General features: G+C 38.4%; 1 protein-coding gene and 1 long non-coding RNA gene across 17 annotated transcripts in view; one reads left to right on the top strand and one right to left on the bottom strand.

The window, feature by feature from the left end:
- Nucleotides 1-27723, top strand: part of RIC8B (RIC8 guanine nucleotide exchange factor B) — a 126893-nt gene that overhangs the window by 81777 nt on the left and 17393 nt on the right. For all 9 annotated transcript variants that reach the window (XR_012324212.1, XR_002172873.3, XR_012324210.1 and 6 more), the window contains exons 7-8: nt 1068-1212; nt 11346-11490. Coding sequence is in view for 2 of the 9 variants with exons in the window: in XM_019918451.3 (XP_019774010.1) it covers nt 1068-1212; nt 11346-11490 (290 nt within the window). In the remaining 7 variants the exon portion in view is untranslated. The remainder of the gene's footprint in view (nt 1-1067; nt 1213-11345; nt 11491-27723) is intronic.
- LOC117314177 (uncharacterized) overlaps nt 11485-27723 on the bottom strand; it is a 118987-nt gene continuing 102748 nt past the window's right edge. For 6 of the 8 annotated variants that reach the window (XR_012324215.1, XR_012324214.1, XR_012324216.1 and 3 more), the window contains one exon: nt 11485-26368. This is a non-coding gene — a long non-coding RNA (uncharacterized lncRNA). The remainder of the gene's footprint in view (nt 26369-27723) is intronic. The other 2 variants (XR_012324218.1, XR_012324217.1) reach the window with 2 other exon arrangements.

Raw genomic sequence — 27723 nt, 5'->3', positions numbered from 1 at the left:
TGGGATGTGAAAGAGAGGAATCAAGGCTGTTTCCAAGGTGTTTGCAGTAAACAGTTGGAAGAACAGACTTGCTATTTAATGAGATGGAAAACTGTAGAAGGAACAGCTTTGTTGGGAGCTTCAATATTCTGCTTAGGACATGCTAAATTTGAGAAGCCTATAAAAGTCTGGAGGTCATGGAAGAAATCAAGATAGACATATACTTTAGGGAGTTATCAGTAAATAGAGACCATACAAAGCCGTAAAACTGGATGAGATCACCAATAGAGAGTGAAAATAGTAAAGAAATGTTGCCCAAGAACTTAACCCTTGAATATTCCAGCACTTAAACACAAAAGGATAAAAGAGAACTGGCACAGAGGCTAAGATGAAGCAACCAGTGTGGAGAACCAAAAGAGGAGGGGTCTGGGTGGATGCATGGATGGGTGAGTGAGTGAGCAAACAGATAAACCAAGCAAGTTATGTAATTCCTCTGAGGATCAGTCTATAAAATAGGGGTGATAGTGATGTTACTACCTCGTTTGCAAGGTTCCTGTGAGGGTTGATTATAGAGAATGTATGCATATCATCTATTACAGCAACTAGCACATAAGAAGTACTCAATAATTAATAACCATTTTATTATAAAATAAAACAACTAGAAAACATATGTACAGGGTTTTTGGTATTTTTTAGTAAACAATGAAAATGCTGCAGGAATTAAAAGAAGGGAAAAATCAATATGAGTCAGGGTATTAAGGAAGAAAGAGAAATTTGACCCAGACTTTAACATGGATTTTGATAGAGGCAGCAGGGGCATTCCAGGTGCTGAGATGAGTAAAAACTCAGGAATGGGTTTGAATATATCATGGTGGTACAGTGAAGAGATGTTTCACTTCAAATGAAATTTCATTACAGGCATGAAATTATTTGAGGTTTGTTTTTTGTTTAGCTTTATTCTATTTGGAAGCAAACCTATTTAGTTTTTAATGTTTTTTCTACTCTTAAAAAACTAAGCTCGGTTGGTACCATTCTCGCTTACTCTAATACTTAAACGATTGATGATGGTTTTGCATTTGTGCCATTAGGTTTTACCACCATTGAGGGATGTGACAAATCGACCTGAAGTTGGCTCAACTGTGAGAAATAAGCTGGTGCGCCTCATGACACATGTTGACCTGGGAGTCAAGCAAATTGCTGCTGAATTCCTTTTTGTCCTTTGCAAAGAGAGAGGTAGGTTAAACTCTATTTGCCCTCTACTTTTTCATCTTTCTGAGGGAATTTGAGAAATGTTTCTGTTATTAGTGGCCATCTCATTCCACTCTTTTCAGAGCTTATTCTCTTATGTGTTCCATTAGAGGGCTTGAGCAGATAATAAAAAGTAATAATTTAAAAACATTTTCTATATGCTTCTGAATTCATTGAGACATGCAGGCAGATACACTACCAAACACACTCACGTTTAAACTTTGCCTTCTGTCTCCTTAACCCAGGCTTCTTAATCTTGATGAGTCAGGACCTGGAGCCATTCTGAAAAATCTGCTTAAATAATTCAGGTGCTAATATCCTGATAACCAGGCAAAGGCCTGAGTTAGTTCCACTTTTTAATTCCTCTTGGAATTAAAGCTATGGAGTTTTGGTTTCTTCATTAAGTTCTTTAATCAATAAATGCATAAGATATACCTCTTACCCTTGAGATGAGGGTAAGACAGAAGTAGAGAGAAACTAAAAAGTAACTATACTATAATAAATACTATTTTACAAGTATGTATAAAGTGATTGTCTTCTGAGATACATCTAACAATTTAAAATATTTCCTTAAATTATATGGATTAGGGCTTCCCTGGTAGTGGTTGAGGGTCCGCCTGCCGATGCAGGGGACACGGGTTCGTGCCCCAGTCCGGGAGGATTCCACATGCCGCGGAGCGGCTGGGCCTGTGAGCCATGGCCGCTGAGCCTGCACGTCCGGAGCCTGTGCTCCGTGGCGGGAGAGGCCACAGCAGTGAGAGGCCCGCGTAACGCCAAAAAAAAAAAAAAAAAAAAATTATATGGATTATTTTGCTCTACAAAAGTTCTCTAAACAAGGAACTTTAACCAAGTTATTCAGATATTCTTACTATTTCTTTCTTCATCTCCTAGTTTATAAAAGTGCTAGTGTAAAAGTCCCAAATAAGCAGATTTTATATTATACTTTTTTAAGTACCCTAGTTTTGTGAGAGAGATAACTTAGAAATGAAAAACTTCACTCACTTCTCTCAAAATCTTCAGTCAGTTGGATTTTTTTCTCCCCTGCCAGTTTTATTGAGGTATGATTGACAAATAAGATTATATATATTTAAAGTATACAACATGATGATTTGATACACATATACATTGTGAAATGATTACCACAGTCAGGTTAATTAACACATTCACCACCTCACATAGTTACGTGTGTTTGTGTGTGTGTGTGTGTGTGTGTGGTGTGAGAACACTTAATATTTACTCTCTTAGCAAATTTCAAGTGTATAATAAAGTATTATTAACTATAGTCATCATGCTGTATATTAGATCCCCAGAACTTATTAATCTTACAACTGAACTTACTCATCTTATAACTTGTACCCTTTGACCAGATCTCCCTGTTTCCCTACCCTCTATTCCCCGGTAACCACTGTTCTACTCTCTGTTTCTATGAGTTTGATTTTTTTTTTTCAGATTCTACATATAAGTGAGATCTACAGTATTTGCCTTTCTCTGTCTGGCTTATTCACTTAGCATAATGTTCTCTAGGTTCATCCATGTTGTTGCAAATAGTAGGATTTCCTTTGTCATGGCTGAATAATATTCATTTTATATACAGTTGACCCTTGACCAACACAAGTTTGAACTGCTCGGGTTCACTTAGATGTGGATATTTTTCTGTAAATACACACTACAGTACGACATGATCCATAGTAGGTTGGACCCACAGTTAGTTTGATCTGTGGATGTGGAACCACAAAATCAGAGATCAGACTGTCAAATTATACACAGATTTTTGACTGCGTGAAGGGTAGGCGTCCCTAACCCTAGCGTTCCTTAAGGGTCAACTGTGTGTGTGTGTGTGTGTGTGTGTGTGTGTGTGTGTGTGTGTGCGTGCATACACGTGCATGCATACACACACACACACACCTCCTTTATTCATCTGTTGATAGGCACTTAGCTTGTTTCCATATCTTGGCTACTGTGAATAATGCTGCAATGAACATGAGAGTTGAGATATCTCATAGGGATTCTGATTTCATTTCCTTTGGATATATACCCAGAAGTGGGATGCTGGATTATATTGTAGTTCTATATTTAATTTTTTTAGTAACCTCCATAGTGTTTTCCATAGTAGCTGCACCAATTTACCTTTCCACTAACAGTGCACAAGGGTTCCATCTTTGCCACATCCTCGCCAGCACTTGTTATCTCTTGTTTTTTGATAAAAGCCATCCTAATAGGTGTGAGGTGATCTCTCATTGTGGTTTTGACTTGCATTTCCCTGATGATTAGTGATGCCGAGCACCTTTTCACGTACCTGTTGGCCATCTGTATGCCTTTGGAAAAGTGTCTATTCAGGTCCTTTGTCTAATTTTTAATCGAATTATTTGGGGATTTTTGTTATTGAGTTGCATTCATTGAATTTTTTTTTTTTTTTTTTGTGGTATGCGGGCCTCTCACTGTTGTGGCCTCTCCCGTTGCGGAGCACAGGCTCCTGACGCGCAGGCTCAGCGGCCATGGCTCATGGGCCTAGCCGCTCCGCGGCATGTGGGATCTTCCCAGACTGGGGCACGAACCTGTGTCCCCTTCATCGGCAGATGGACTCTCAACCACTGCGCCAACAGGGAAGTCCACATTCATTGAATTCTTAAACTTCATTTCTGATTAACTGGTACAACCACTTCAGTTACTGTTAAGATGGTATATTAGCAACATAATTTGATCAATATCATTACAATGATAATAAACACAACTATTATGTATTCATGTGCCAAACATTCTATGCCATAATCTCATTTAATTCTCATAAGGACTCTCTAAGGTAAACATTATTATTATTTCAATGTCATAAGTGAGGGAAGGGTCTTATCCAAGCTCATGCAGTAGAGCTGTCTTTCCATTCTGCCATATTTCCTCTCATAATACAATTGACCCTTGAACAACATGGGTTTGAATTGCCCAGGTCCACTTATATGCAGATTCTTTTTTTTAAAATTTTATTTATTTATTATTATTATTTTGGCTGCCGTTGGGTCTTTGTTGCACGCGGGCTTTCTCTAGTTGCAGCAAGCAGGGGCTACTCTTTGTTGCGGTGCTCAGGCTTCTCATTGTGGTGGCTTTTCTTGTTGTGGAACACGGGCTCTAGACGCGTGGGCTTCATTAGTTGCAGCACGCAGGCTCAGTAGTTGTGGGTCACGGGCTCTAGAGCACAGGCTCAGTAGTTGTGGCGCACAGGCTTAGTTGCTCCGTGGCATGTGGGATCTTCCCAGACCAGGGCTGGAACCCGTGTCCCCTGCATTGGCAGGCGGATTCTTAACCACTGTGCCACCAGGGAAGCCCTGCAGATTCTTTTTTGATAAATATGTACTACAGTACTACACAATCCATAGTCAGTTGAGTCCACGGATGTGGAGCTGAAAATATGGAGGGCCAACTGTAAAGTTATAGGAGGATATTCAACTGCACGGAGGGCCATCACCCCTAACCCCTGTGTTGTTCAAGGGTCAACTGTAATTATCTTCAGCTGTTCTCATAGACTAGTTTATTTAACAGCTGCTCTTTTAAACAATTCAGTTATTTCATGACTATGAAAAAAGATATTACATCTTGACATTGACTGGAATAATGCCTTGCATATAGTAGTCTGCAAATACTGGCTGAATTAAATCGATTTTTCTGAGATCAGAAATTAGCTGTATTTAAAGTATGATCATATATACACACACATACATGTAAATCTAAACCACACATATGTATCCATTCATCAAAAAGTATTTATCAAAATATACATACATCAAAATCTTATCCATTGTTACCTCTAAGTGGTAGAATGACTGGTGACTTTTTTTAGTTCTCTGTATTGTATAATTTTTCTACAATGAGCATGCATTTCTTGTGTACATGTAAAATTTTTAAGAGGGGAAAAATGAAGTTTATTTCTTCCATAATTACATATCTAAATATATATTACATACCTAAATACATAAATTACATATCTAAATAATTTTACATATCTAAATACATAAATTATATATATAAATATAATCAATCACCTTACTAATGAGTTGGTGTTATAACAAGTATGGTATATACATTGATAAATGAATCTGTTAATTGTTTTTAATTTGAAATGGTTAGCTTTGTTCCCCCTGGGACCCAGTATTTGAGGTGTCATAGTCCTAACTTTGAGCCCCAAACCCATATTAGCAAAACTGTATCTTTTTCATTTGATCTTTAACAATTCTATATATATTCAACTTCTTTTCCTTCTAGTTTGATTTTAATAGTAAAAGTATTCTTCTGAAATAAAAGCTTGCTTATTCAACAAATACTTCTTGAGCTAGACCCTGGGAATACAAAGGTATACAAGATAAGCAAGGTCTCTGCCCTCCTATTATTTACTTTCTTTATCAAGGATTACAAACTCAGATGCCTACAAAGTGCCAGGTTGGTAATAAAGTAAGTCAAATGAACAGAACATAAGATGATAAATGAAAACTGACACTTAGCTAATTGTTGGGGAGATCGTGGGTTGGGAGTGGAGGAACAAGGGGAATGTGGGAGACTGGAAAAGGGACCTTGCTGCTCTTTAGCTCCAGCTGATTGTTACCATGAAGGAGCATGTGGCCAATGTTACCAAATCACCTAGATTTTTCAGGAGAGTTTTTAAATGCTGTCAACTAATTCTAATTTAAAACCTTCTGCCCCTCACCCGCCAAAAAATTGTATAGTCCATATTCAACTCATAAGTCATCAGATTTTAGAGTTTGGGTTGGGTTTGGAGGCAGATTATATCAAAATTAAATAAATTTAAGATAATTTATCAGAGTGACTGAACTTTCCTCTTAAAGATATTCAAAGCTGAGTTTGAAAGTTAAGGTACCATGACCAAGGCACAAAGTTCAGACCACTAAGTAGAGACAGCAAATAGCAATCAAATTGGGTTAGGAACACAGAGACAAGATTAAAAAGGAAAATTGAAATGGGGCAAGATACAAAGACCAAAATTTTATGGAAGACTTGGCACAGAAAAAGCCATCCAAGTGCCATCTGTGCCAGGCTAAACTACATCTCCAACTGATAGCAACCCACAGATTAACTTGTGCTCATGCTACCGACTTGTTTTGTTGAGCGCTGACAAAACTAAATTCTTATTACCTGCCCTGCAAATTGTGTACTTTATAAGGGGTCCTAAAGACAAGCCTTACATAATTTAATAAAAGAAAATAATTTGTAAAACAACCCCCTGCCTTTGTGGGGTATTCCCCTCCTCCCTAGCCCCCGCCTTTTAACACATTTATTAACTCCCAGTGTGTGCTAGGCGTTGTGGTAGGGAAGGAGCTGAGTTGAAGAGATAAATAAGGCTTGAACTGTCTCAGCACATAGCCCCACACCGTTACACACTTACTTTTGTCTCATTTATTTCAGTCTCAGAGGAACAGGTGTCTCTTTAGCTTGGAGCTAAGCAGTCTCCCTCTCCTGATGATCTTTTCCCTTCCTGTCTTCTCAGAAGACTTGCTTCATCAGTTGTTACCCTCTGTTCTTTTGTTTGTTAACTCCCTATGTTTTCCTCAATCTATATACATCTTCATGTCACTGCCTTCACATGTTAGCATCTTGAAAGACTGATTTGTTCTTCTTTTCAGTATCTTCATTACCCACTCAGGCTTCAACTTGCTGCAAGTAAGGCTTTTCCACCATTCCCCACTCCCCAGATGCCACTGAAAATGCTTTCAGGAAGGTCACAAATTAACTACTTTTCAAAAGGAATGTGTATTTTTTAGTCTTTATTGTATAACATCTCTCATAACGATTGACACTATTGACCACTGTCATTTTTTCGGTGCTACAACACACTCTTAGATTTCCTTTGAGCTTACCTCTCTGTTCATTCTTTTCAGTGTGAGTTGCTAACGCATATCTTTGTCCACATCGACTTGCCAGCATTCCATAAAGCTCTCTCTGGCCCCATCTTCACTTTGCATTGCTTCCTGAGCCGTCTCTTCCCCTCACTTGGCTTCTGCTTCACCCTGCTTTGGGGGGATTTCCAAATCTGTGTCTCTCTTAATAAACTACTAAAATAATCCTATCCTTCTGTTTCTGGTCAGGTTTTGTTCATTCTGTCTTACACAGGGCTAAGAAAAGGACTGTTCTAAAATACATGTATAATATTGTCATTCCCCCTTATAAAACTTGCAGTGACTCCCTGTCACCTACATGGTAAAATCTAAATTTTACCTCCATGGCCTACCTCTATAGTGTATCCGAAATCCACTCCCTACCCTGCACTTTCTGCTTAATCACACTAAATTCTTTACTCTTGCATGATTATACTGCACTGTTCCTTGGCATATCTCTATAGCTTTGCAGATGCTGTTCCTTTTGCATGGAATGCCTCTCCCATCTTTGTTAGCATAGTGAGCTTTATGTATTCTTGAAGATCACCTTAAGCAACATCTGTGTGAAGATCATCTGAGGTAGAGTTCATCATTCTCTGCTTTGTACCATTGTTACTTATCTCTGTTAATACTTTTGACATTTGCTATGTTGTAACTTTTTGTTTATCAAACTTTTATTCTAGACATTGAGTTAAAATTCCGTGCTCCCAATGCAGGGAACACGGGTTCAATCCCTGGTTGGGGAACTAAGATCCCACATGCTTTGCAGCGTGGCCAAATAAAATAAAATTAAAAAGAAAAGAATATCAAAGATATAACAGGCAGTTGTGTGGAACCAGGAATGGAGGGGGTGTGAGACTGGAAGTAGGAAGACTAGTTAGAGGAAGCTTCTAGTATAGGATTTCAAAGAGTCACAGCATTTAACTGAATGGAAAATGATTGTAAATCCTTCTCTGTGTAACAGAGAAGGGGGAATGGTTTCTGGGTAGAGTCTGGCTCTGCCATTCTTTCTCCATAGTAAAAGAGCAAAACCCCTTTTTTTGGTTTTCATGGTAGAGTATGATAAAACCCACGTCTACATAAGCAATAATGCCATTACTACCGGCGCAGTTCTGACTTTGCAGTGTGCTGCTGTGGTTGCTTTCCTCTGTTCATAGTGCCTTCTAGCATCTTGATAAAATAATGGTGAAATATTTCTTGCAACTTTCTGACTGAATGCTGTTTTGTTCATTTCGGCGGCGGTTTCATCTAATTGCATGGATGAGTACTGTGACAAAGAACAAATATATTTGTGTTTCTTTTTTTTTAAGGACCACTCAGAAGATCTTTTGTTTGCCTAAGCAACTCATCTTAACATCCAAATTCAGTCCATTTTCCTCTTATTACCTTCACAATATCAAACAGGATGTTATACAGTATATATGAAAATAGACTAAAAAGTAACTAAAAACACTCCACCAAATAATATAAATCAGAACTTCACAAAGAAAATGCCTCTCACTGTGTGGATTTTGTAGTCCATTCGTCTCCTCTTCCCCAACCCCCATTTTTAAGTATTTTATCTCATTAGCAAATGTTCATTTGATTTTTAAACTATTGGCTATAGCCTTGTCTACTATTCTGAAAGCAAGGTATGTCTGAAACAGTCTTTGTAACCCAAGCTGTCACAGAGTTGACACAGAATGTTTGTTCCAGTGAATGAGCAGTAAGCACTATTTTCATAAAAGTGCTAGAGATTTTTACTATTGATTAGCTTCCAGGAGGATTTTCTGCATAAGAAAGCAGGTTATTTAGTGTTCTGTTGACTTCTTTTTAACCTATTTTGGCCTTTCATAAACTGTATTCTTAAGCTGTTTTAATGTCTGGCCACTGTAGGTGGTTATTTACATTTTGTGTCTTTCTTACTGTTATTTTTTAAGTATATTTATTTAAACCATTTATTTATATCATCTCAGTTTAGACTTTCACATTTTCAGTGAATATTTCTTTTCTGGAAGTGCTAAACATCATATTTGTTAAAAAAATAAACCTTATCCAAAAACTTAGTGAGAGTATTATTGTCATGTGGGTTCAGATACATGATCCTTCAGCCTCAGTGACTTTGTATCTGACCATGTGGTTAAGGTCATGAATATTAAGAATATCTGTATATACTGGATATTCACTTCTCCTAATAACCCATCAAGAATCCATTAACTTATGTAAAATCACTCCGTCTTGTGGAGGCAAGAGGGAGCATATCAGATTTATTCAGAGTTTTCAGATTACACCACCATGATCCCTCATTAAATTCTAATATGACTCTACCCAGCACCCATTGAGAATTATTACCAAAGAGACCATGGTTACCAGTAGATTTTAATGTAGAAAATAGTTAAAAGTGACTAGTGTAAAACTTTATTTAGTCTACGTATATTATTAATCTGTATTTCCTTTTGCACAAATTTCACTAGTTTGCTGTGTCCTTTGAAAGCAGGACTTCATTTTATTTGCCCCCAAATTACCTGTTTTCAGTGTCAAGGGAGGTACCCTTTTGTTCAAGTATTTGAAAATTTAATGAACAACTCTATCCTGGACTATTCATCCTACATCCTATCCATGCCCTTCATGGTTTCATACTCATTATATATATCCCCTTTCCTTAACCACTTAGTTCCTTATCCACTGCCCCTTTCAGGTCCCCAAAGTCATTTTAATTGCCCTCTTCTGAATCTTCTCCAGCTTTATTTTTTCTTTTTTGAGGTAAGTTATATGAATTACAGTAGTATTTCAGATGTAGATTTCACTAACGCTTTATATGTGAATAAAATACGTAGTGTTATGTTTTGTTTCCTACAGTTGTCTTTAGAATGACATTTTATTGAAAGCCTTAAGTAAATTTTGCCATTTTTTATGTTTTGATTGAATAGTGTTCACCTTGAAACTGTACCTGAAGAAAAGAGTTTCTAAATAAAGCTGCTAAATATTCCTTAGTATTTTCCTTAAAGGTACTTAGAAATCAAAAAGATTCCTACAATTCAGGGTTCCCCTTACATTGATGAACTGATGACAAGTTGATACTTACACAGGACCTGCACCAAGTGCTTCACTGGGCTTTTTTTTTCTTGTTGTTAAGATAAGTCTAAAATGATCATTTTAGGGACTTCCCTGGTGGTCCAGTGGTAAAGAATCTGCCTTACAATGCAGGGGACACTGGTTCGATCCCTGGTCAGGGAACCAAGATCCCACATGCTGCGGAGCAACTAAGCCCATGTGTCACAACTACTGAGCTCACGTGCCTCAACTAGAGCCTGCGTGCTGCAAAACTACAGAGCCCACATGCTCTGGAACCCATGTGCCACAACTACAGAGCCAACGCGCCATGGAGCCTGTGCGCCACAACTAGAGAAGAGAAAACCCACATGCCACAACTAGAGAGAAGCCCGCGCGCCGCAACAAAAGATCCCGCATGCCTCAATGAAGATCCCGCGTGCCGCAACTAAGACCCACGCAGCCAAAAATAAATAAATAAATCTTTAAAAAATAAAATAATCATTTTACATATTACTAGGGGAAAAAAACACATTTAGTTTGTACCAGATACTTTCCTAAGCACCTTGCATGTATTAACCAGTGAGGTAGATATTATTCTAATTGTCTGTATCTGAAAACTGGAGTAAAGAGCCTGCTAGTAAGTGATAGAGCCATTATTAAGGTCCAGCAATTCCTGGCCTGCCTTTCAGTGGGTATAATGTGCTTACATATTGTTGCTGACTTCTTTGAAAAAGGAGTAACTTAGCCTATCCTATTTGCTAATATCCTTAGGTTTTCTTATTTCTTATTCTCTTTCCCTCTAATTCCTATAAAAGGAATAAGAAAGATTTACATTATGTGCTATATTGGTAAAATGTCAGTCTGGCTTTCATTAACTTTCTAATCATCATTTTTCTGAAACTGAATAAAGAAATCAAATTTGTGATCAAAAACTTAAAACACCACCCTTCCCAATGGCCTGGCGGTCACAGAAGCCCCACTCCTGCCACAAACTATATTCAAAACAGCTTCATTTGAATTTCTGATACCTGAAAAAAGGTTTTTGGTCCTCAGAGCATGTAGGATCACTACTACCACACTTTGGAAACCCCTCAATTTTAAGATTTACTACCATGGCATATATCTCTAGCCTCCCTGTGTTGGTGAGTAGTTGGTGATGATAGTGAGGACTCAAGGATTCCTGTCTAAAAACCTATTCTGTTTTTGCAGTGGATAGCCTGCTGAAATACACTGGCTATGGGAATGCTGCAGGACTGTTGGCGGCCAGGGGCCTCTTGGCTGGAGGAAGAGGAGATAATTGGTACTCAGAGGACGAGGACACAGACACTGAAGAATACAAAAATGCAAAACCAAAGTATAGTATCATGTTTCTTTTCACCTAACTATGTCTGCCTTTCAATTGATTATTTGCCTTTCACTTCCTTTGGCTTTCATTTTCCAAGTATTTCTCTTCTTTTGTGGATTTGGAAGCTTTCTGTTTAATAGTTTTAGAGGCAGTTTCATAGCTAGTGCCTAGAGGGTGACGTCAAGTGATTGAGGAAGGATAATATTGCAAGAAATGTTCTGCTGCATGTGCTCATTACCCTCTCCTAAGTATTAAGAGAGGTAGTGTTTTTAGATGTCTACCATCATATATTTAAAGGATATTGTTGCTTATTTTGTGCTCTCCTTTCCATAAGTTGAGATTTTATAAGGTATAACCAAGACCAAGTATTTAAGTTGGTTATTTGATACTTCAGTCTTTCTCAGAAATCTAAATGTAGGTTCCATACATTCTGATAGTTCCTCTTGTGTAAAAGCCCTTATGAGTCAATAAAGTAAAGCAACAGGGCACATTACTAGCAAAAGGAAAGAAAACTGGCTCTATGGTAAATTTTAATCAAACACTTATGGAATCATCTTTTAACAGAGGCATTAGTACACTTGGATAGGCAAACCAGAGACTCTATCAAGTTTTCCCTGAGTCAGTGCTTACAAGTCAAAGACACTAATCGTCTCTTATCCCGAAACAAACCACCTCTACTTTTCTACTCCCCATCCTTTTCATCCCCCTCTCAACTCCAATCCCAGGTAAATTTCTTAGTTTCCACTTATTAGGAGTTATTTGAGCTCAGTTTTCTGGTTTTCATTACTGAATATTAAAAGGGTGTGCCCTTCCCTATTGATGATGATATTGACATATGCTATTTTCTATCCACAGTCTTCTAGAGTGTGATGTGGAAAATGTAGTAGTTGATCAGGGATAGAAAAATCATTATCTGCAAAATTAGACCCTTTTTTTTAAAGTATAGATTGTGCTTTGTTGAGATGAAAATAATAGGTTGTCAGAAGGTAAAAGAAAAGATCATTCCCTAATCAGACAGGACTTATATGGCCTGTATTCTTGGCAAATCAGGTCTGAGTAGGTGGTGTTACTTGTGGCATCCCCAGGGCTATCAGCCTTAACAGGATCTAGGAGTGTGTCCTAGAAGAAAAAGACTTTGGAGGAAAAAAAGCTAGCAGTGGCTCTAAGCAGTAAGTTCTCAAGACTGCCACCATGTAGATGTTATAAGTTGGGCACCTCTATCAGGTATTTGAAGCTAAGATAGAAAAATAATACATTAATCTTTCCATAATTATAGAAGTCATCATTCTAAATTATTCTTGCTAGCTCTTGATTTTTCCATCCCATAAACTATATTTCCATATCAGTTTAATATTTTCTGCCTCTCCATTTGAGACATTAAAATATAGCATTTAAGGAGTCTCATATTTTTAAATGAAGGTAGAAATTACATTAGGCATTCATTGTGTCCCAGGGTATGTGAATACAGTCAACTAACATAGAAAACTCTTGAGTACTCATGAGTGGTTGATATCATTGCATCTCAATGTGTGTTGTTGATTTTATTTGGTAAATGACTTCTAAAATGGTATTGGTCATATATCTGGCAAACACAAGAATGCTACTATAATAAGAAAAACCTCAGAAAAAATACAAGAACACACTGGGTCTCTCCCAATAGTACGGGAAATAGAAATACATTACATTATGTAAGTGATACTAGATTTCAGGAAAGCACTGTTTGTTTAAATCAAGGACCATGATGTTTGATATTATTATTGTTTTGGCTTTCTGTCAGAAAGATTCTGTACTTAGGCTTATTACATCCCTGGTTGGAATCTTCTTCAGCCTTTGGACCTGGCCTATATCATTAATAGGAATGGTGCGTTAGTGTGGCCAGAATAGTCACCATTGTGAGATCTTGTTGTGTTTCTTAAACATTGCTCATTGTAAGTATAAATATGTTTTTCTCACATAGCATCACATCTTCCCTCTTTAGATAGATTTGCATCTGCTTTTTTCTTACATCTTCCCTCTTTCAGGTGCAGCAGTGTAGTGGGATGTTTCATTTGTTAATTTAAAATACTTATTAAAATGGTCCCCATGGAAGGGGTGATGAAAAAGTACTTTGCAAGCAAGACAATCCTTTGTGTTCTGGGCAGTGATCCACAAGCTCAAGGAAAGGAAACTTCTTACCAATCTAGTCAAGTTTATAAAGTCAGCATTTGAAAGGATGACTTAGTCCCCTACCCCCTTATTACTCTTCACCAGTCAGTGTTCTCAGGATCACAGTCTGCTTCTCTTATGATGCATTTATTCACAAACAGTGCTAGCATTGGCAGAAGCAGAGAAATTACCCGTCATCCAGTTGACCCTCGTCCCATTGTCAGAAATGTAAGTGGATTCCGATTAATGCACCAAGGTAACCTATAATCCTTTAGTGGAATCTGAAACTAAGAATTGTATGGAGCTTACATTCAGGCTATGAAAGACAGTTAATATCACAACAGCCCTTTTTGTGTCCAAATAAATGTATTTAACGGACTGGAAATGGCTTTCTGCAATTAACACACTTAGACAAAATACACTCATAGAATCAAGTACATGCCACACAGGTTTTTGGTGTATGTCTAGCCATGTTTGTAAAAAGTTTTCAGATAAGCTTTGGTCCTGTATCAAAAAGAAACCAAATTTCTAAATTCTGGCTTTATACCCATTTCTTTTATGCCTCTGAGCATGGAGGCCCCTTGACTGAATAGATGGTATAACTGATTACCGTGGTTTGTACATCATTCCAAACATCAGTTGAAAAATGTGTACGTAATGACATTTGGCTTATTTTAGACCAGTTGCTTTCAGGCTAGGTGTGGTATATAGGAGCCTGTGGGTCCAAAAAGGTGTATTTAAAGGGCCACTGTATGGAGGGGAGAAGGACGGAATGGCCAAAGTGGGCAGAACTCTAGGATGTCCCATTGTATTCTTAATACCCCACACTAGTTCGTAAACACACCCAGCAGATTAAAATTATTCTACTAAGCAACTCAGGGGTGTTTCCTTCTTGACCATATATCTCTCAGCAGTAGCTGTGGCAGCAGCTGTACAGTTTCTTCAGCACAAAAGATTTTATTTTCTTTTGTCAAAATTTTGTTATGCTGCTTTAAGTCAAGTCCCATTATAATTGTGTCCATATGTTGGGGCTATACAAATGAAGAGATAGCTTTGTTTTTAATATTTCTTGAAGTAGATGAATCAGAAACAGGACTTGAAGATTTTTCTTTTTGCCTAGTTTAGACTGTGATGGTATACTTATGTATAATAGGATGTAACTAGCCTTTCTAGGAACTGAAATTTATTTACTGTAGGCAATCATGAAACAAAATCTAAATTCAGATCTCTAAAGACCGGAATCAGAAATAAAATTTTGCCACTTCTGCCATGGTTAACCAACCTTTGTGATGTTTGCAATCACACCAGTTTTGCACTTTCAAAATTGAGTTCTCTAATTTTTCTTTTGTATTTTAATTTGGGTAAATGGCCAGAAAAATGTGTGTTACCTGAACCTACAATATTGAGCTTTGCTTCAGGTTTCATTTCCTACAGATTCACAACCATAGTTTTCTATATCCTTTATATCAAGGATATCACTCTTAATCCAACAGCCCAAGGTAGGAAACATTATAAAGCACTATAATTTAAAAAGGTATTTTGGAGCTTTTTTAATTGCCTAGGTGCAACTTGGTGTATCTATATGTATTCAGTATGTCTATTTATATGGATGATACATGGTACTTAATAGTTGATAAATAAGTGAAAGAATTACACCACATTACCCTATTTCTTTACATTGCTAATAGAATGCAAAAACTTGGATTAAGATGTTGTTTCATAATTTACCCTACTCTTTTAATGTGGAATCAGTTTTATATTTATATGGTAATTCTCAAATTACTTGAGACATTTTCACCTCAGTCACCATTATTAACTGGTGTCTCTTCAGAATACCTTGTATCTGAATTAACCATAGCAAACTCCACGGAACACCTAGTGTTGCGTGGCTTCTTTAGCACATGCAGCTCCATAGTGGCGATTTAACTTAATAGACTAACTCACTGGATCCAAGGCCTTCTGGCTGGCTTACTTACCAAGTAGCTCACTTATGCTAATAATAGCTGGTATTTATTATCTAATATGTGTCAGGTACTGTTCTAAGAACTTTCCTGATATTATCTCATTTAATCTTTACAGCAAACCTTTGGGCTAGGGTTATCTCATTTAATCTTTACAGCAAACCTTTGGGCTAGGGTTATCCCCATCTTACAGATGAGGAAACTAAAGCTCAGTGGTTTCCAGAACTTGTCTAGGGCACACAGTTCATGAGTGGTCAGGTGGCCTAACTCAAGAGCTGGTGTTTTTTGAGATTGTTGTTGTTGTTTTTGAGGTAGACAAAGCAGGTTTTACTGTGCTTTTCACTTTGCCTTCTTATGTTGGGGGTAAAATATACATAAAATTTACCATTTTAAGCATACATATCTGTGGCATTATATACATTAATGTGCAACCATCACCACCATCCATCTCCAGAACTTTTCATCTTCCCCAACTGAAACTCTGTATCCATTCCCTCTCCCCACAACCCCTGGTAACTACCATTCTACTTTCTTTCTCTATGAATGTGACTAGGAACCTCATATAAGTGGAATCTAAGAACCTCATATAAGAGAAATCATATACTTGTCCTTCTATGACTGAGTTCACTTGGAATGTCTTTAAGACTCATCCATATTGTAGCATGTGTCAAAATTTCCTTCCTTTTTCAGGCTGAATAACATTCTATTTAATGTATTTACCACATTTTGTTTATCCATTCTTCCATCAGTGGACACCTGTGTTGTTTCCACCTTTTGGCTGTTGTGAATAATGCTGCTATGAACACGAGTGTACAACTATCTGTCCCTGCTTCAAGAGTCCCTGCTTTAACTTCTTTTGGGTATATAGCCAGAAGTGGAATTGCTGGATCATGTGGTAGTTCTATGTTTAATTTTTTGAGGAACTGCCATACCATTTTACATTCCCACCAGCAATGCACAAGGGTTCCAGTTTTTCTGCATCCTCTCCGATACTTATTATTTTTCTGGCTTTTTTTTTTTTTAATCTAATAGCCATCCTAACAGGTGTGAAGTCAAAGCTTGTGTTTTAACTGCTACCATATTCTTCAAAGCCAATCAAAGGGAGAGATGATTTGCCTCTCCCATAATTTCCCTGTTCTTAGAGCATCTATTATCTTTCTTTGATATAACCAAAATAGAAAATGAGAAAATGTTTTTTTATAAACCCTGATATCCCTGAAAGCTAAAAGTTCTATTCAGTTCATTCTAGTTCACAAAAATCTGTTAGGTAATTCTGGCTCTGCCTTCATAATACATTCAGAATCTAATCACCCCTTACTGCCATCACTGCTACCTACTCCAGTCCAAGCTAAACTTTTCTCTCCCTCCAGGATCATTTTAAATAGCTTCCTAACTGGTCTTGTTGCTTCTATCCTTGTCACTCTTCAGTCTGTTCTCAACTCAGTAGCCAACGCGATCCTTATAAAATGTAAGTCAGACGTCACTGCTCAAAAACTCTACAATGGCTAAACACCAAAAGTCCCTGTAGTGATGTACAGGCACCCTTTCTCACTGTACTGTCACCACACTGGGCTTTTCACTGTTTGTCACGCTCCAGACACACTCTTGCCTGAGGCTCTGCATCACTGACTGCTCCTTCTGCCTGGAATGCCTATTCTCTAGATAGCTGCATGTCTTATTCCCTCACCTCCTTCATGTCTTTACTCAATTATCATCTTCCTAGTAAAGTCTGTCCTGTCCCCATATTAAAAATTGCCACACTCCTACCTTTACCCCTCCATCTTGCACTTCCTCTTTTTCCTTCATAGCACTTTTTACCTTCTAACATACCATATAATTTACTTATTCATTTAGTCTTTTCTCCCCACTAGAAGATAGACTCCATGAGAGAAATTTTTATATTCACTGAGAGGGCCCCAAAATAGTGCCTCACATACTGTAGGCACTCAGTAAATTTTTGTTGAATAAATTAATTTTTTTGAGTTGTTGAATAAATTTAAGTTGGTCAGCCCCTTCTCAACATTAGGATACCAAGACAGTTGAGGTCCCTGCCCTCATCAAGCTTCACATCTAGTTGGGGAGTGGGGCCAGGGAATGGAATTCAAGAAAACAGGATATGGTAAATTTCCACTCTGCTCTTTTGTTTTTGTGGAGTGGCAGATATTATGGAGAGTTTTTCCTGGGAAGACATTTCTAATTTCATGTGCATATAACGTCTCCTTTCCCACCCCACCTGCCCCCTTCTTCCATGATCTGGCACACAAATGCCTTTTCCTAAAAACCCTGATCCCTTTCCTAGAGGTTACAAATTGTCAGTCCATAGGCTACATTTAGCCCACAAGTAGGTTTTGCTTCACTTGCCTGATGTTGTGTTGGTTATTTGGTTTTATGTTTTTAATTTTTGTTTTATATAGGGCTTCTTAAAATAATTTAGAATTCAGATATTTCAGATGAAGATCTGAATTTCTAACTTCTTTTGAAAAAGTGGAAGTTCTGATAACATTAAGCCTGCATTCTCACATGGTAACTGACTGATGGAGTTGAGTGACTGTGACCCCTATCATACCAGGCATAAGCTCCTTTGATTTGATAATGTATCTTTTTTCCTTTTTGAATTTTATTTTTTTATACAGCAGGTTCTTATTAGTTATCCATCTTATACATTATTAGTGTATATATGTCAATCCCAATCTCCCAATTCATCACACCACCACCACCACCCGCCACTTTCCCGCCTTGGTGTCCATACGTTTGTTCTCTACATCTGTGTCTCAGTTTCTTCCCTGCAAACCAGTTCATCTGTACCATTTTTCTAGATTCCTATATGCGTTAATATACGATATTTGTTTTTCTCTTTCTGACTTACTTCACTCTGTATGACAGTCTCTAGATTCATCCACATCTCTACAAATGACCCAATTTCATTCCCTTTTATGGCTGAGTCATATTCCATTGTATAAATGTTCTTTATCCACATCTTCTTTATCCATTCATCTGTCAATGGGCATTAAGATTGCTTCCCTGACCTGGCTATTGTAAATAGTGAACATTGGGGTGCAGGTGTCTTTTTGATTTATGGTTTTCTCAGATATAGGCCCAGTAGTGGGATTGCTGGGCTGTATAGTAGTTCTATTTTTATTTTCTTAAGGAACCTCCATACTGTTCTCCATAGTGGCTGTGTCAATTTACATTCCCCCTAACAGTGCAAGAGGGTTCCCTTTTCTCCACACCCTGTCCAGCATTTGTCATTTGTAGATTGTCTGATGATGCCCATTCTAACTGGTGTGAGGTGATACCTCATTGTAGTTTTGATTTGCATTTCTCTAATAATTAGTGATGTTGAGCAGCTTTTCATGTGCCTCTTGGCCATTTGTATGTCTTTTTTTGGAGAAATGTCTGTTTACGTCTTCTGTCCATTTTTGGATTGGGTTTTGTTTTTTTGGTATTGAGCTGCATGAGCTGTTTATATATTTTGGAGATTAATCCTGTGTCCGTTGATTCATTTGCAAATATTTCCTCCCATTCTGAGGGTTGTCTTTTGGTCTTGTTTGTAGTTTTCTTTGCTGTACAAAAGCTTTTAAGTTTCATGAGGTCCCATTCGTTTATTTTTGTTTTTATTTCCATTACACTAGGAGGTGGATCAAAAAAGATCTTGCTGTGATTTATGTCAAAGAGTGTTCTTGCTCTGTTTTCCTCTAAGAGTTTTATAGTGTCTGGTCTTACATTTAGGTCTCTAATCCATTTTGAGTTTATTTTTGTGTATGGTGTTAGGGAGTGTTCTAATTTCATTCTTTTACATGTAGCTGTCCAGTTTTCCCAGCACCACTTATTGAAGAGACTGTCCTTTCTCCATTGTGTATCCTTGCCTCCTTTGTCATAGATTAGTTGACCACAGGTACGTGGGTTTATCTCTGGGCTTTCTATCCTGTTCAGTTGATCTATATCTCTGTTTTTGTGCCAGTACCATATCATCTGATTACTGTGGCTTTGTAGTATTGTCTGAAGTCAGGGAGACTGATTCCTCCAGCTCTGTTTTTTTCCCTCAAGACTACTTTGGCTATTCGGTGTCTTTTGTGTCTCCATACAAATTTTAAGATTTTTTGTTCTAGTTCTATAAAAAATGCTATTGGTAATTTGATAGGGATTGCATTGAATCTGTAGATTGCTTTGGGTAGTATAGTCATTTTCACAATATTGATTCTTCCAAACCAAGAACATGGTATATCTCTTCATCTGTTTCTATCATCTTTAATTTCTTTCATCAGTGTCTTATACTTTTCTGCATAAAGGCCTTTTGTCTCCCTAGGTAGGTTTATTCCTAGGTATTTTATTCTTTTTGTTGCAGTGGTAAATGGGAGTGTTTTCTTAATTTCCCTTTCAAATTTTTCATCACTACTGCATAGGAATGCAAGAGATTTCTGTCTATTAATTTGTATCATGCTACTTTACCAAATTCATTGATTAGCTCTAGTAGTTTTCTGCTGGCATCTTTAGGATTCTCCATGTATAGTATCATGTCATCTGCAAACAGTGACGGTTTTACGTCTTCTTTTCCAATTTTTATTCATTTCCCTTTCTACTCTGATTGCCATGGCTAGGACTTCCAAAACTATGTTGAATAATAGTGGTGAGAGTGGACATCCTTGTCTTGTTCCTGATCTTAGAGGAAATGCTTTCAGGTTTTCACCATTGAGAATGATGTTTGCTGTGGGTTTATTGTATATGACCTTTATTATGTTGTGGTAGGTTCCCTCTGTGCCCAGTTTCTGGAGAGTTTTTATCATAAATCGGTGTTGAATTTTGTCGAAAGCTTTGTCTGCATCTATTGAGATGATCATATGGTTTTTATTCTTCAGTTTGTTAATATGGTATATCACATTGATTGTTTTGCGTATATTGAAGAATCCTTGCATCCCTAGGATAAATCCCACTTGATCATGGTGTATGGTCCTTTTAATGTGCTGTTGCATTCTGTTTGCTAGTATTTTGTTGAGGATTTCTGCATCTATATTCATCAGTGATATTGGTCTGTAATTTTCTTTTTTTGTAGTATCTTTGTCTGGTTTCGGTATCAGGGTGATGGTGGCCTCATAGAATGAGTTTGGGAGTGTTCCTTCCTCTGCCATTGTTTGGAAGAGTTTGAGAAGGATAGGTGTTAGCTATTCTCTAAATGTTTGATAGAATTCACCTGTGAAGCCATGTGTTCCTGGACTTTTGTTTGTTGGAAGATTTTTAATCACAGTTTCAATTTCATTACTTGTGATTGGTCTGTTCATATTTCGTATTTCTTTCTGGTTCAGTCTTAGAAGGTTATACCTTTCTAAGAATTTGTCCATTTCTTCCAGGTCGTCCATTTTACTGGCATAGAGTTGCTTGTAATAGTCTCTTAGGGTGATTTGTATTTCTGCGGTGTCTGTTGTAACTTCTCCTTTTTCATTTCTAATTATACATATATATATTTTTTTGTTTGTTTTGTTTTTTGCGGTACGCGGGCTTCTCACTGTTGTGGCCTCTCCCGTTGCAGAGCACAGGCTCCGGATGCGCAGGCTCAGCGGCCATGGCTCACAGGCCCAGCCGCTCCACGGCATGTGGGATCTTCCCAGACCAGGGCATGAGCCTGTGTCCCCTGCATCAGCAGGCGGACTCTCAACCACTGTGCCACCAGGGAAGCACTCTAATTATATTGATTTGAGTCCTCTCCCTCTTTTTCTTGATGAGTCTGGCTAATGGTTTATCAATTTTGTTTATCTTCTCAAAGAACCAGCTTTTAGTTTTATGGATCTTTGCTATTGTTTTCTTTGTTTCATTTATTTCTGCTCTGATCTTTATGATTGCTTTCCTTCTACTAACTTTGGGTTTTGTTTTTTCTTTTTTCTCTAGTTCTTTTATGTGTAAGATTAGATTGTTTATTTGAGATGTTTGTTGTTTCTTGAGGTAGGATTGTATTGCTATAAACTTCCCTCTTAGAACTGCTTTTGCTGCGTCCCATAGGTTTTGGATCGTCGTGTTTTCATTGTCATTTGTCTCTAGGTATTTTCTGATTTCCTCTTTGATTTCTTCAGTGATCTCTTGGTTATTTAGTAACGTATTGTTTAGCCTCCATGTGTTTGTGTTTTTTACGTTTTTTCCCCTGTAATTGATGTCTAATCTCATAGTGTTGTGGTCAGAAAAGATGCTTGATATGATTTCAATTTTCTTAAGTTTACTGAGGCTTGATTTGTGAAGCAAGATGTGATCTATCCTGGAGAATGTCCCATGAGCACTTGAGAAGAAAGTGTAATCTGCTGTTTTTGGATGGAATGTCGTATAAATGTCAATTAAATCTATCTGGTCTATTGTGTCATTTAAAGCTTGTTTCCTTATTTATGTTCTGTTTGGATGATCTGTCCATTGGTGTTAGTGAGCTGTCAAAGTACCCCACTATTATTGTGTTACTGTCGATTTCCTCTTTTATAGCTGTTAGCAGTTGCCTTATGTATTGAGGTGCTCCTATGTTGGGTGCATATATATTTATAATTGTTATATCTTGTTTTTGGATTGATCCTTTGATCATTATGTAGTGTCCTTTTTCTTGTCTCTTGTAACATTCTTTATTTTAAAGTTTATTTTATCTGACATGAGTATCGCTACTCCAGCTTTCTTTTGATTTCCATTTGCATGGAATATCTTTTTCCATCCCCTCACTTTCAGTCTGTATGTGTCCCTAGGTCTGAAGTGGGTCTCTTGTAGACAGCATATATATGGGTCTTGTTTTTGTATCCATTCAGCAAGCCTGTGTCTTTTGGTTGGAGCATTTAATCCATTCACATTTAAGGTAATTATCAATATGTATGTTCCTGTTGCCATTTTCTTAATTGTTTTGGGTTTGTTTGTTTTTTGTTTTTTTTTTGCGGAACGCGGGCCTCTCACTGTTGTGGCCTCTCCCGTTGTGGAGCACAGGCTCCGGACGCGCAGGCTCAGCGGCCATGGCTCACGGGCCCAGCCGCTCCGCGGCATGCGGGATCCTCCCGGACCGGGGCACGAACCCGTGTCCCCTGCATCGGCAGGCGGACTCTCAACCACTGCGCCACCAGGGAAGCCCCGGGTTTGTTTTTGTAGGTCCTTTTCTTCTCTTGTGTTTCCCACTTAGAGAAGTTCCTTTAGCGTTTGTTGTAGAGCTGGTTTGGTGGTGCTGAATTCTCTTAGCTTTTGCTTGTGTGAAAATCTGTTGACTTCACCATCAAATCTGAATGAGATCCTTGCTGGGTAGAGTAATCTTGGGTGTAATTTCTTCCCTTTCATCACTTTAAATATGTCATGCCACTCCCTTCTGGCTTGTAGAGTTTCTGCTGAGAAATCAGCTGTTAACCTTATGCGAGTTCCCTTGTATGTTATTTGTCGTTTTTCCTTTGCTTCTTTCAAGAATTTTTCTTTGTCTTTAATTTTTGCCAATTTGATTACTATGTGTCTCGGTGTGTTTCTCCTTGGGTTTATTCTGCCTGGGGCTCTCTGGGCTTCCTGGACTTGGGTGGCTATTTCCTTTCCCATGTTAGGGAAGTTTTCGACTATGATCTGTTCAAATATTTTCTCGGGTCCTTTCTCTGTCTTTTCTCCTTCTGGGACCCCTATAATGCAAATGTTGTTACGTTTAATGTTGTCCCAGAGGTCTCTTAGGCTGTCTTCATTTCTTTTCATTCTTTTTTCGTTATTCTGTTCCGCAACAGTGAATTCCACCATTCTTTCTTCCAGCTCACTTATCCGTTCTTCCGCCTCAGTTATTGTGCCATTGATTCCTTCTAGTGTAGTTTTCATTTCAGTTACTGTATTGTTCATCTCTGTTTGTTTGTTCTTTAATTCTTCTAGGTCTTTGTTAAACATTTCTTGTATCTTCTCAATCTTTGCCTCCATTGTTTTTCCGAGGTCCTGGATCATCTTCACTATCATTATTCTGAATTCTTTTTCTGGAAGCTTGCCTATTTACACTTCATTTAGTTGTTTTTCTGGGGTTTTCTCTTGTTCCTTCATCTGGTACTTAGCCCTCTGCCTTTTTATCTTGTCTTTCTGTGAATGTGGTTTTTGTTCCACAGGCTGCAGGATTGTAGTTCTTCTTGCTTCTGTCTGCCCTCTGGTGGATGAGGCTATTCTAAGAGGCTTGTGCAGGTTTCCTTATGGGAGGGACTGGTAGTGGGTAGAGCTGGATGTTGCTCTGGTGGGCAGAGCTCAGCAAAACTTTAATCCACTTGACCGCTGATGGGTGGGGCTGGGTTCCCTCCCTGTTGGTTGTTTGGCCTGACATGACCCAACACTGGAGTCTAGCTGGGCTCTCTGGTGGGGCTAATGGCAGACTGTGGGAGGGCTCACGCCAAGGAGTACTTCCCAGAACTTCTGCTGCCAGTGTCCTTGTCCTCACAATGAGACACAGCCACCCCCGCCTCTGCAGGAGACCCTCCAACACTAGCAGGTAGGTCTGGTTCAGTCTCCTCTGGGGTCACTGCTCCTTCTCCTGGGTCCCAATGCGCACACTACTTTGTGTGTGCCCTCCAAGAGTGGAGTCTCTGTTTCCCCCAGTCCTGTTGAAGTCCTGCAATCAAATCCCACTAGCCTTCAGAGTCTGATTCTTTAGGAATTCCTCCTCCTGTTGCCGGACCCCCAGGCTGGGAAGCCTGACGTGGGGCTCAGAACCTTCACTCCAGTGGGTGGACTTCTCTGGTATTAAGTGTTTTCCAGTTTGTGAGTCACCCACCCAGCCGTTATGGGATTTGATTTTATTGTGATTGCATCCCTCCTACCGTCTCATTGTGGCTTCTCCTTTGTCTTTGGATGTAGGGTATCTTTTCTGGTGAGTTCCAGGGGCTTCCTGTCCATGATTGTTCAGCAGTTAGTTGTGCTTCCCATGCTCTCACAAGAGGGAGTGAGAGCACGTCCTTCTACTCGACCATCTTGAACCAATCCCCTGATAATGTATCTTTTTCGTTCATCTTATCTGCCTTAGCCTCTGTAGGGACTTGACTTTATAGCCTCTTCGTTAACCAGGGTGCTTTGAGCAAAATTTAATCCACATTTTTTAGAGATAGATGTTAACTTTCATATAGCTCAGGGAACATTTAATAGCTTTTTTTCTTCAGTGAACTAGTAGTACTGTTGATGTTGGCCAAATGTAGCAACATTTTGAAGAGCAAGTCTTAATCCTTTTGTCTCCAGCTGCTGTCATATAATGACCTTATATAATACAAAAGTCTTGGTGACATATCACACATAAGAGTTTGGATACTTGTCACCTAATTGGAAGACATAAAACAGGATTGGAGTGCTGAGAAGATGGGGAGGGGAGCAGAGACAGGGTGGGAAAAATTATGATAAGTATAAAATTATCCAATAAAATATCCACCACAGTTAACAGTTAGTATACTTAAAGTATCTTAGGACTCAGAGTCTTGGAACGAAAAACCAATCCCAGAATTTCAGTGTTAAGATCCTGAAACCTGGAAAGTTAAATCTCAGACTATACTGTTCAAGGTTATAAAGGTGGCAAGTGTTTGTTCAACCAAAAATAGTCTTTTTTTTTTTTCAAAAGTAGTTTTTTATGAAACCTCACTCTGTTGCTGTGGTGGTGACTATTTGTTTTCTCTTCCTCTGGGCAGAAGCTACATGAGATTGGTTTGAAGTGGGGAGCTGGAGGGGAGACAGTGTCCAAGTCTGCCTCCTGCCCCCAGAACTGCCCCCAGAACACTGGCATTTTTCCCATAGGAGAGTAGCATGGTTCAGCAACTTGTGTTTGCTGTGGCTTTGTTTACGTTCTTCTGAGTACTGGGGTGGGGGTAGGGGTAGGGGGTGTTTTTTCAAGGAAAAAAGATGAAACCTCAATCCCTGGAGTGATTTTGGGGGGTTGGAATGTTTTACTACATGGGTAGAGGATGGTAAGTTCTTACTCTGTAAGAGTGAATTTCTGGCTGCTGCTTTCATGCTCAGTGAGCAAAGGATTTTGTGACTTTAGTAGCTAATTTCACAGCAAGACATTAAATCATTTTAGCAGCAGTGGACTTGAGGTCAGCTTATGGAAAACAGACATCATTTCCACTAAGCCCTTAAAAGAACCAAGAAAAGAATCAAATATGCCCTGATCCAGGAATGCATGTCCTGACTTTGTGTGCTGTGGTATCCACAATACCACAGAGCTGACCAGTGTGTCCTCCTGACCAATTTTTTCCCTGAGGCACATGATGGGTTGTGCTAATTTCATTATATTCTAAAACAGTGTGTGGATCTGATTTAAGTCACCCTTCCATTGAGCTTGAGGAGAGAAGCCTTCTCTCAAGAGACAGATGAGCATGGTCTAAATAGTTAATACATCTACCTTCCCTTATACTTTCTTCTAAGGCCTTGTTGCCTTTGTCTGCTTGGTAAGTGGTATGTGCCTATAATAAGTACCTTTACTTACTTATTTATAAGACTATATGTTTTTTTCTAATTTAGCAGGCAGCAGAAGAGAAACCAGTGAAAATATGTCCTGTCGTTATACACCTAAGCAAATAATAGATGAGTGGTGGAATTACATTTTCACTGTGGCATCTGGATACTTCTTAAAAACTCCATAGTTCTCAGAAGCCTCCTCTGGGTCCTCTTTGTTCTTGACTTTTGGTGATGACCCCGTTTGGCATTTTTGTTAATGGCCACCAACTAGACGCCTTTTTCTTTTCTTTTATGAGCACCTGAAAAAAGGGAGAGACTAGTAGCACACAATGAATGTCTCAAGTAGGCACTCTATCCCAGTGGTTCTTAACCTCAAGGTGCATCACAATCACCTGGAAAAAAACCAAAACAGATTTAATTGGTTTCTGGTGAGGCCTGTCTTTCAAGTTTCTCAAGTGATTCCAATGTATAGCCAAGGCTAAGAATCACTGAGAAGCCTATGGGTTTTCAGACTGTTTCCCCAGAGTTCCTGAAAGTGCCTTAGGGGCTGCCTTAAGAGGAAGCAAGTGAGTGCAGACAAATAGAAGGGATTCTAGGCCTGCACTCTCCTTGGCCATCCCTATCCCCTCTTCTGCCTGAGCAGTTCCACTTTCATCTATTTCATAAATCAGCTTTCTATGTAGATTTCATTTGTTAAAATAAAAAGGGTGAGGGGTTCCACTACTTCGAAGGAAAAAGTTTTTTAACCATGGCTATAGACATAGGTCTTATGAAAGAATGGCGAAACAGATGTTTTAGATCCGGTTTTTAAGGATGGTGAGCATTGAGTCCTTCTATAAGAATCTGTATGTCAGGCAGCCTCTGAGGAATGTAGAAAAATAAATATTTTTTTGTAACAGATTATAGTACCTAGCCCTTGCTCCAAGTGAGAAAAGCCCTGCTCTGTAAAGAAAGTTAACTTGCCCAAGTAAAAGTCTAAAGCAGGGCTGGCAAACTAGCCACCAGATGATGTAATTAATCGTGGTGTCTTGGTTTTGGCCTGCATGATTTTTTTTTCCCTGTTTAGACTAGCACTGTTCTCCATTTTACCCTAGTCCCCAATACTCCATGTTATTTATACTTGACCAATTTTGCATATCCTTAAGGCCTGGCCCCTGAAACCATTTGTGTTTGTAGACCCTAGAAAGTAACTTATCAGCGATTTGCCTTTTGCAGGGATATTTCATTTGATCATTAAAAACATACTGTGTGTACGTGGCTGGTACAAAATGCTGTAACCTCTTGTCTGCTTCTCCAGAAAGATGCTTAAGCTATAAATATTTGGCAGCCGTTGAAAGAATTATCTTTTATTTCACCTCGTCAAAAAAAATAATAATAATGTGGCTTTTAATTAAGAGGATAGTTTTGTTTGGTATTAGAACTTCATACAAAGTTTATGGAACGTATTCATCTTAAGTACTTTATTAAATCTATTTCCAGAAAGCTAGATGGTATACCTGTCTTTTGGTAGGCTAGATTTCATTCCTTTTTTTAATCTAGGTCAGATCAAATCTAATTAAAATTGTTCTTTTGCTTTATCTTTTATTATTTAAACACTCATTGCCTTCTGTGGTCTCACTAATGGACTAATTTCCTGAGATTATAAATGGGCATGCTTTCATTTTCAGATTCCAGCCTCTCTGTCATCATTTTTCCAATTTTTTGACATATTTGTTTTATGCTGTATCACAGAATAGATTTCTCCTTC

This window comes from Tursiops truncatus, chromosome 11 (assembly GCF_011762595.2).
Source record: "Tursiops truncatus isolate mTurTru1 chromosome 11, mTurTru1.mat.Y, whole genome shotgun sequence".
NCBI lineage: Eukaryota > Metazoa > Chordata > Mammalia > Artiodactyla > Delphinidae > Tursiops > Tursiops truncatus.
This window is presented reverse-complemented; position numbering and strand designations above follow the sequence as displayed.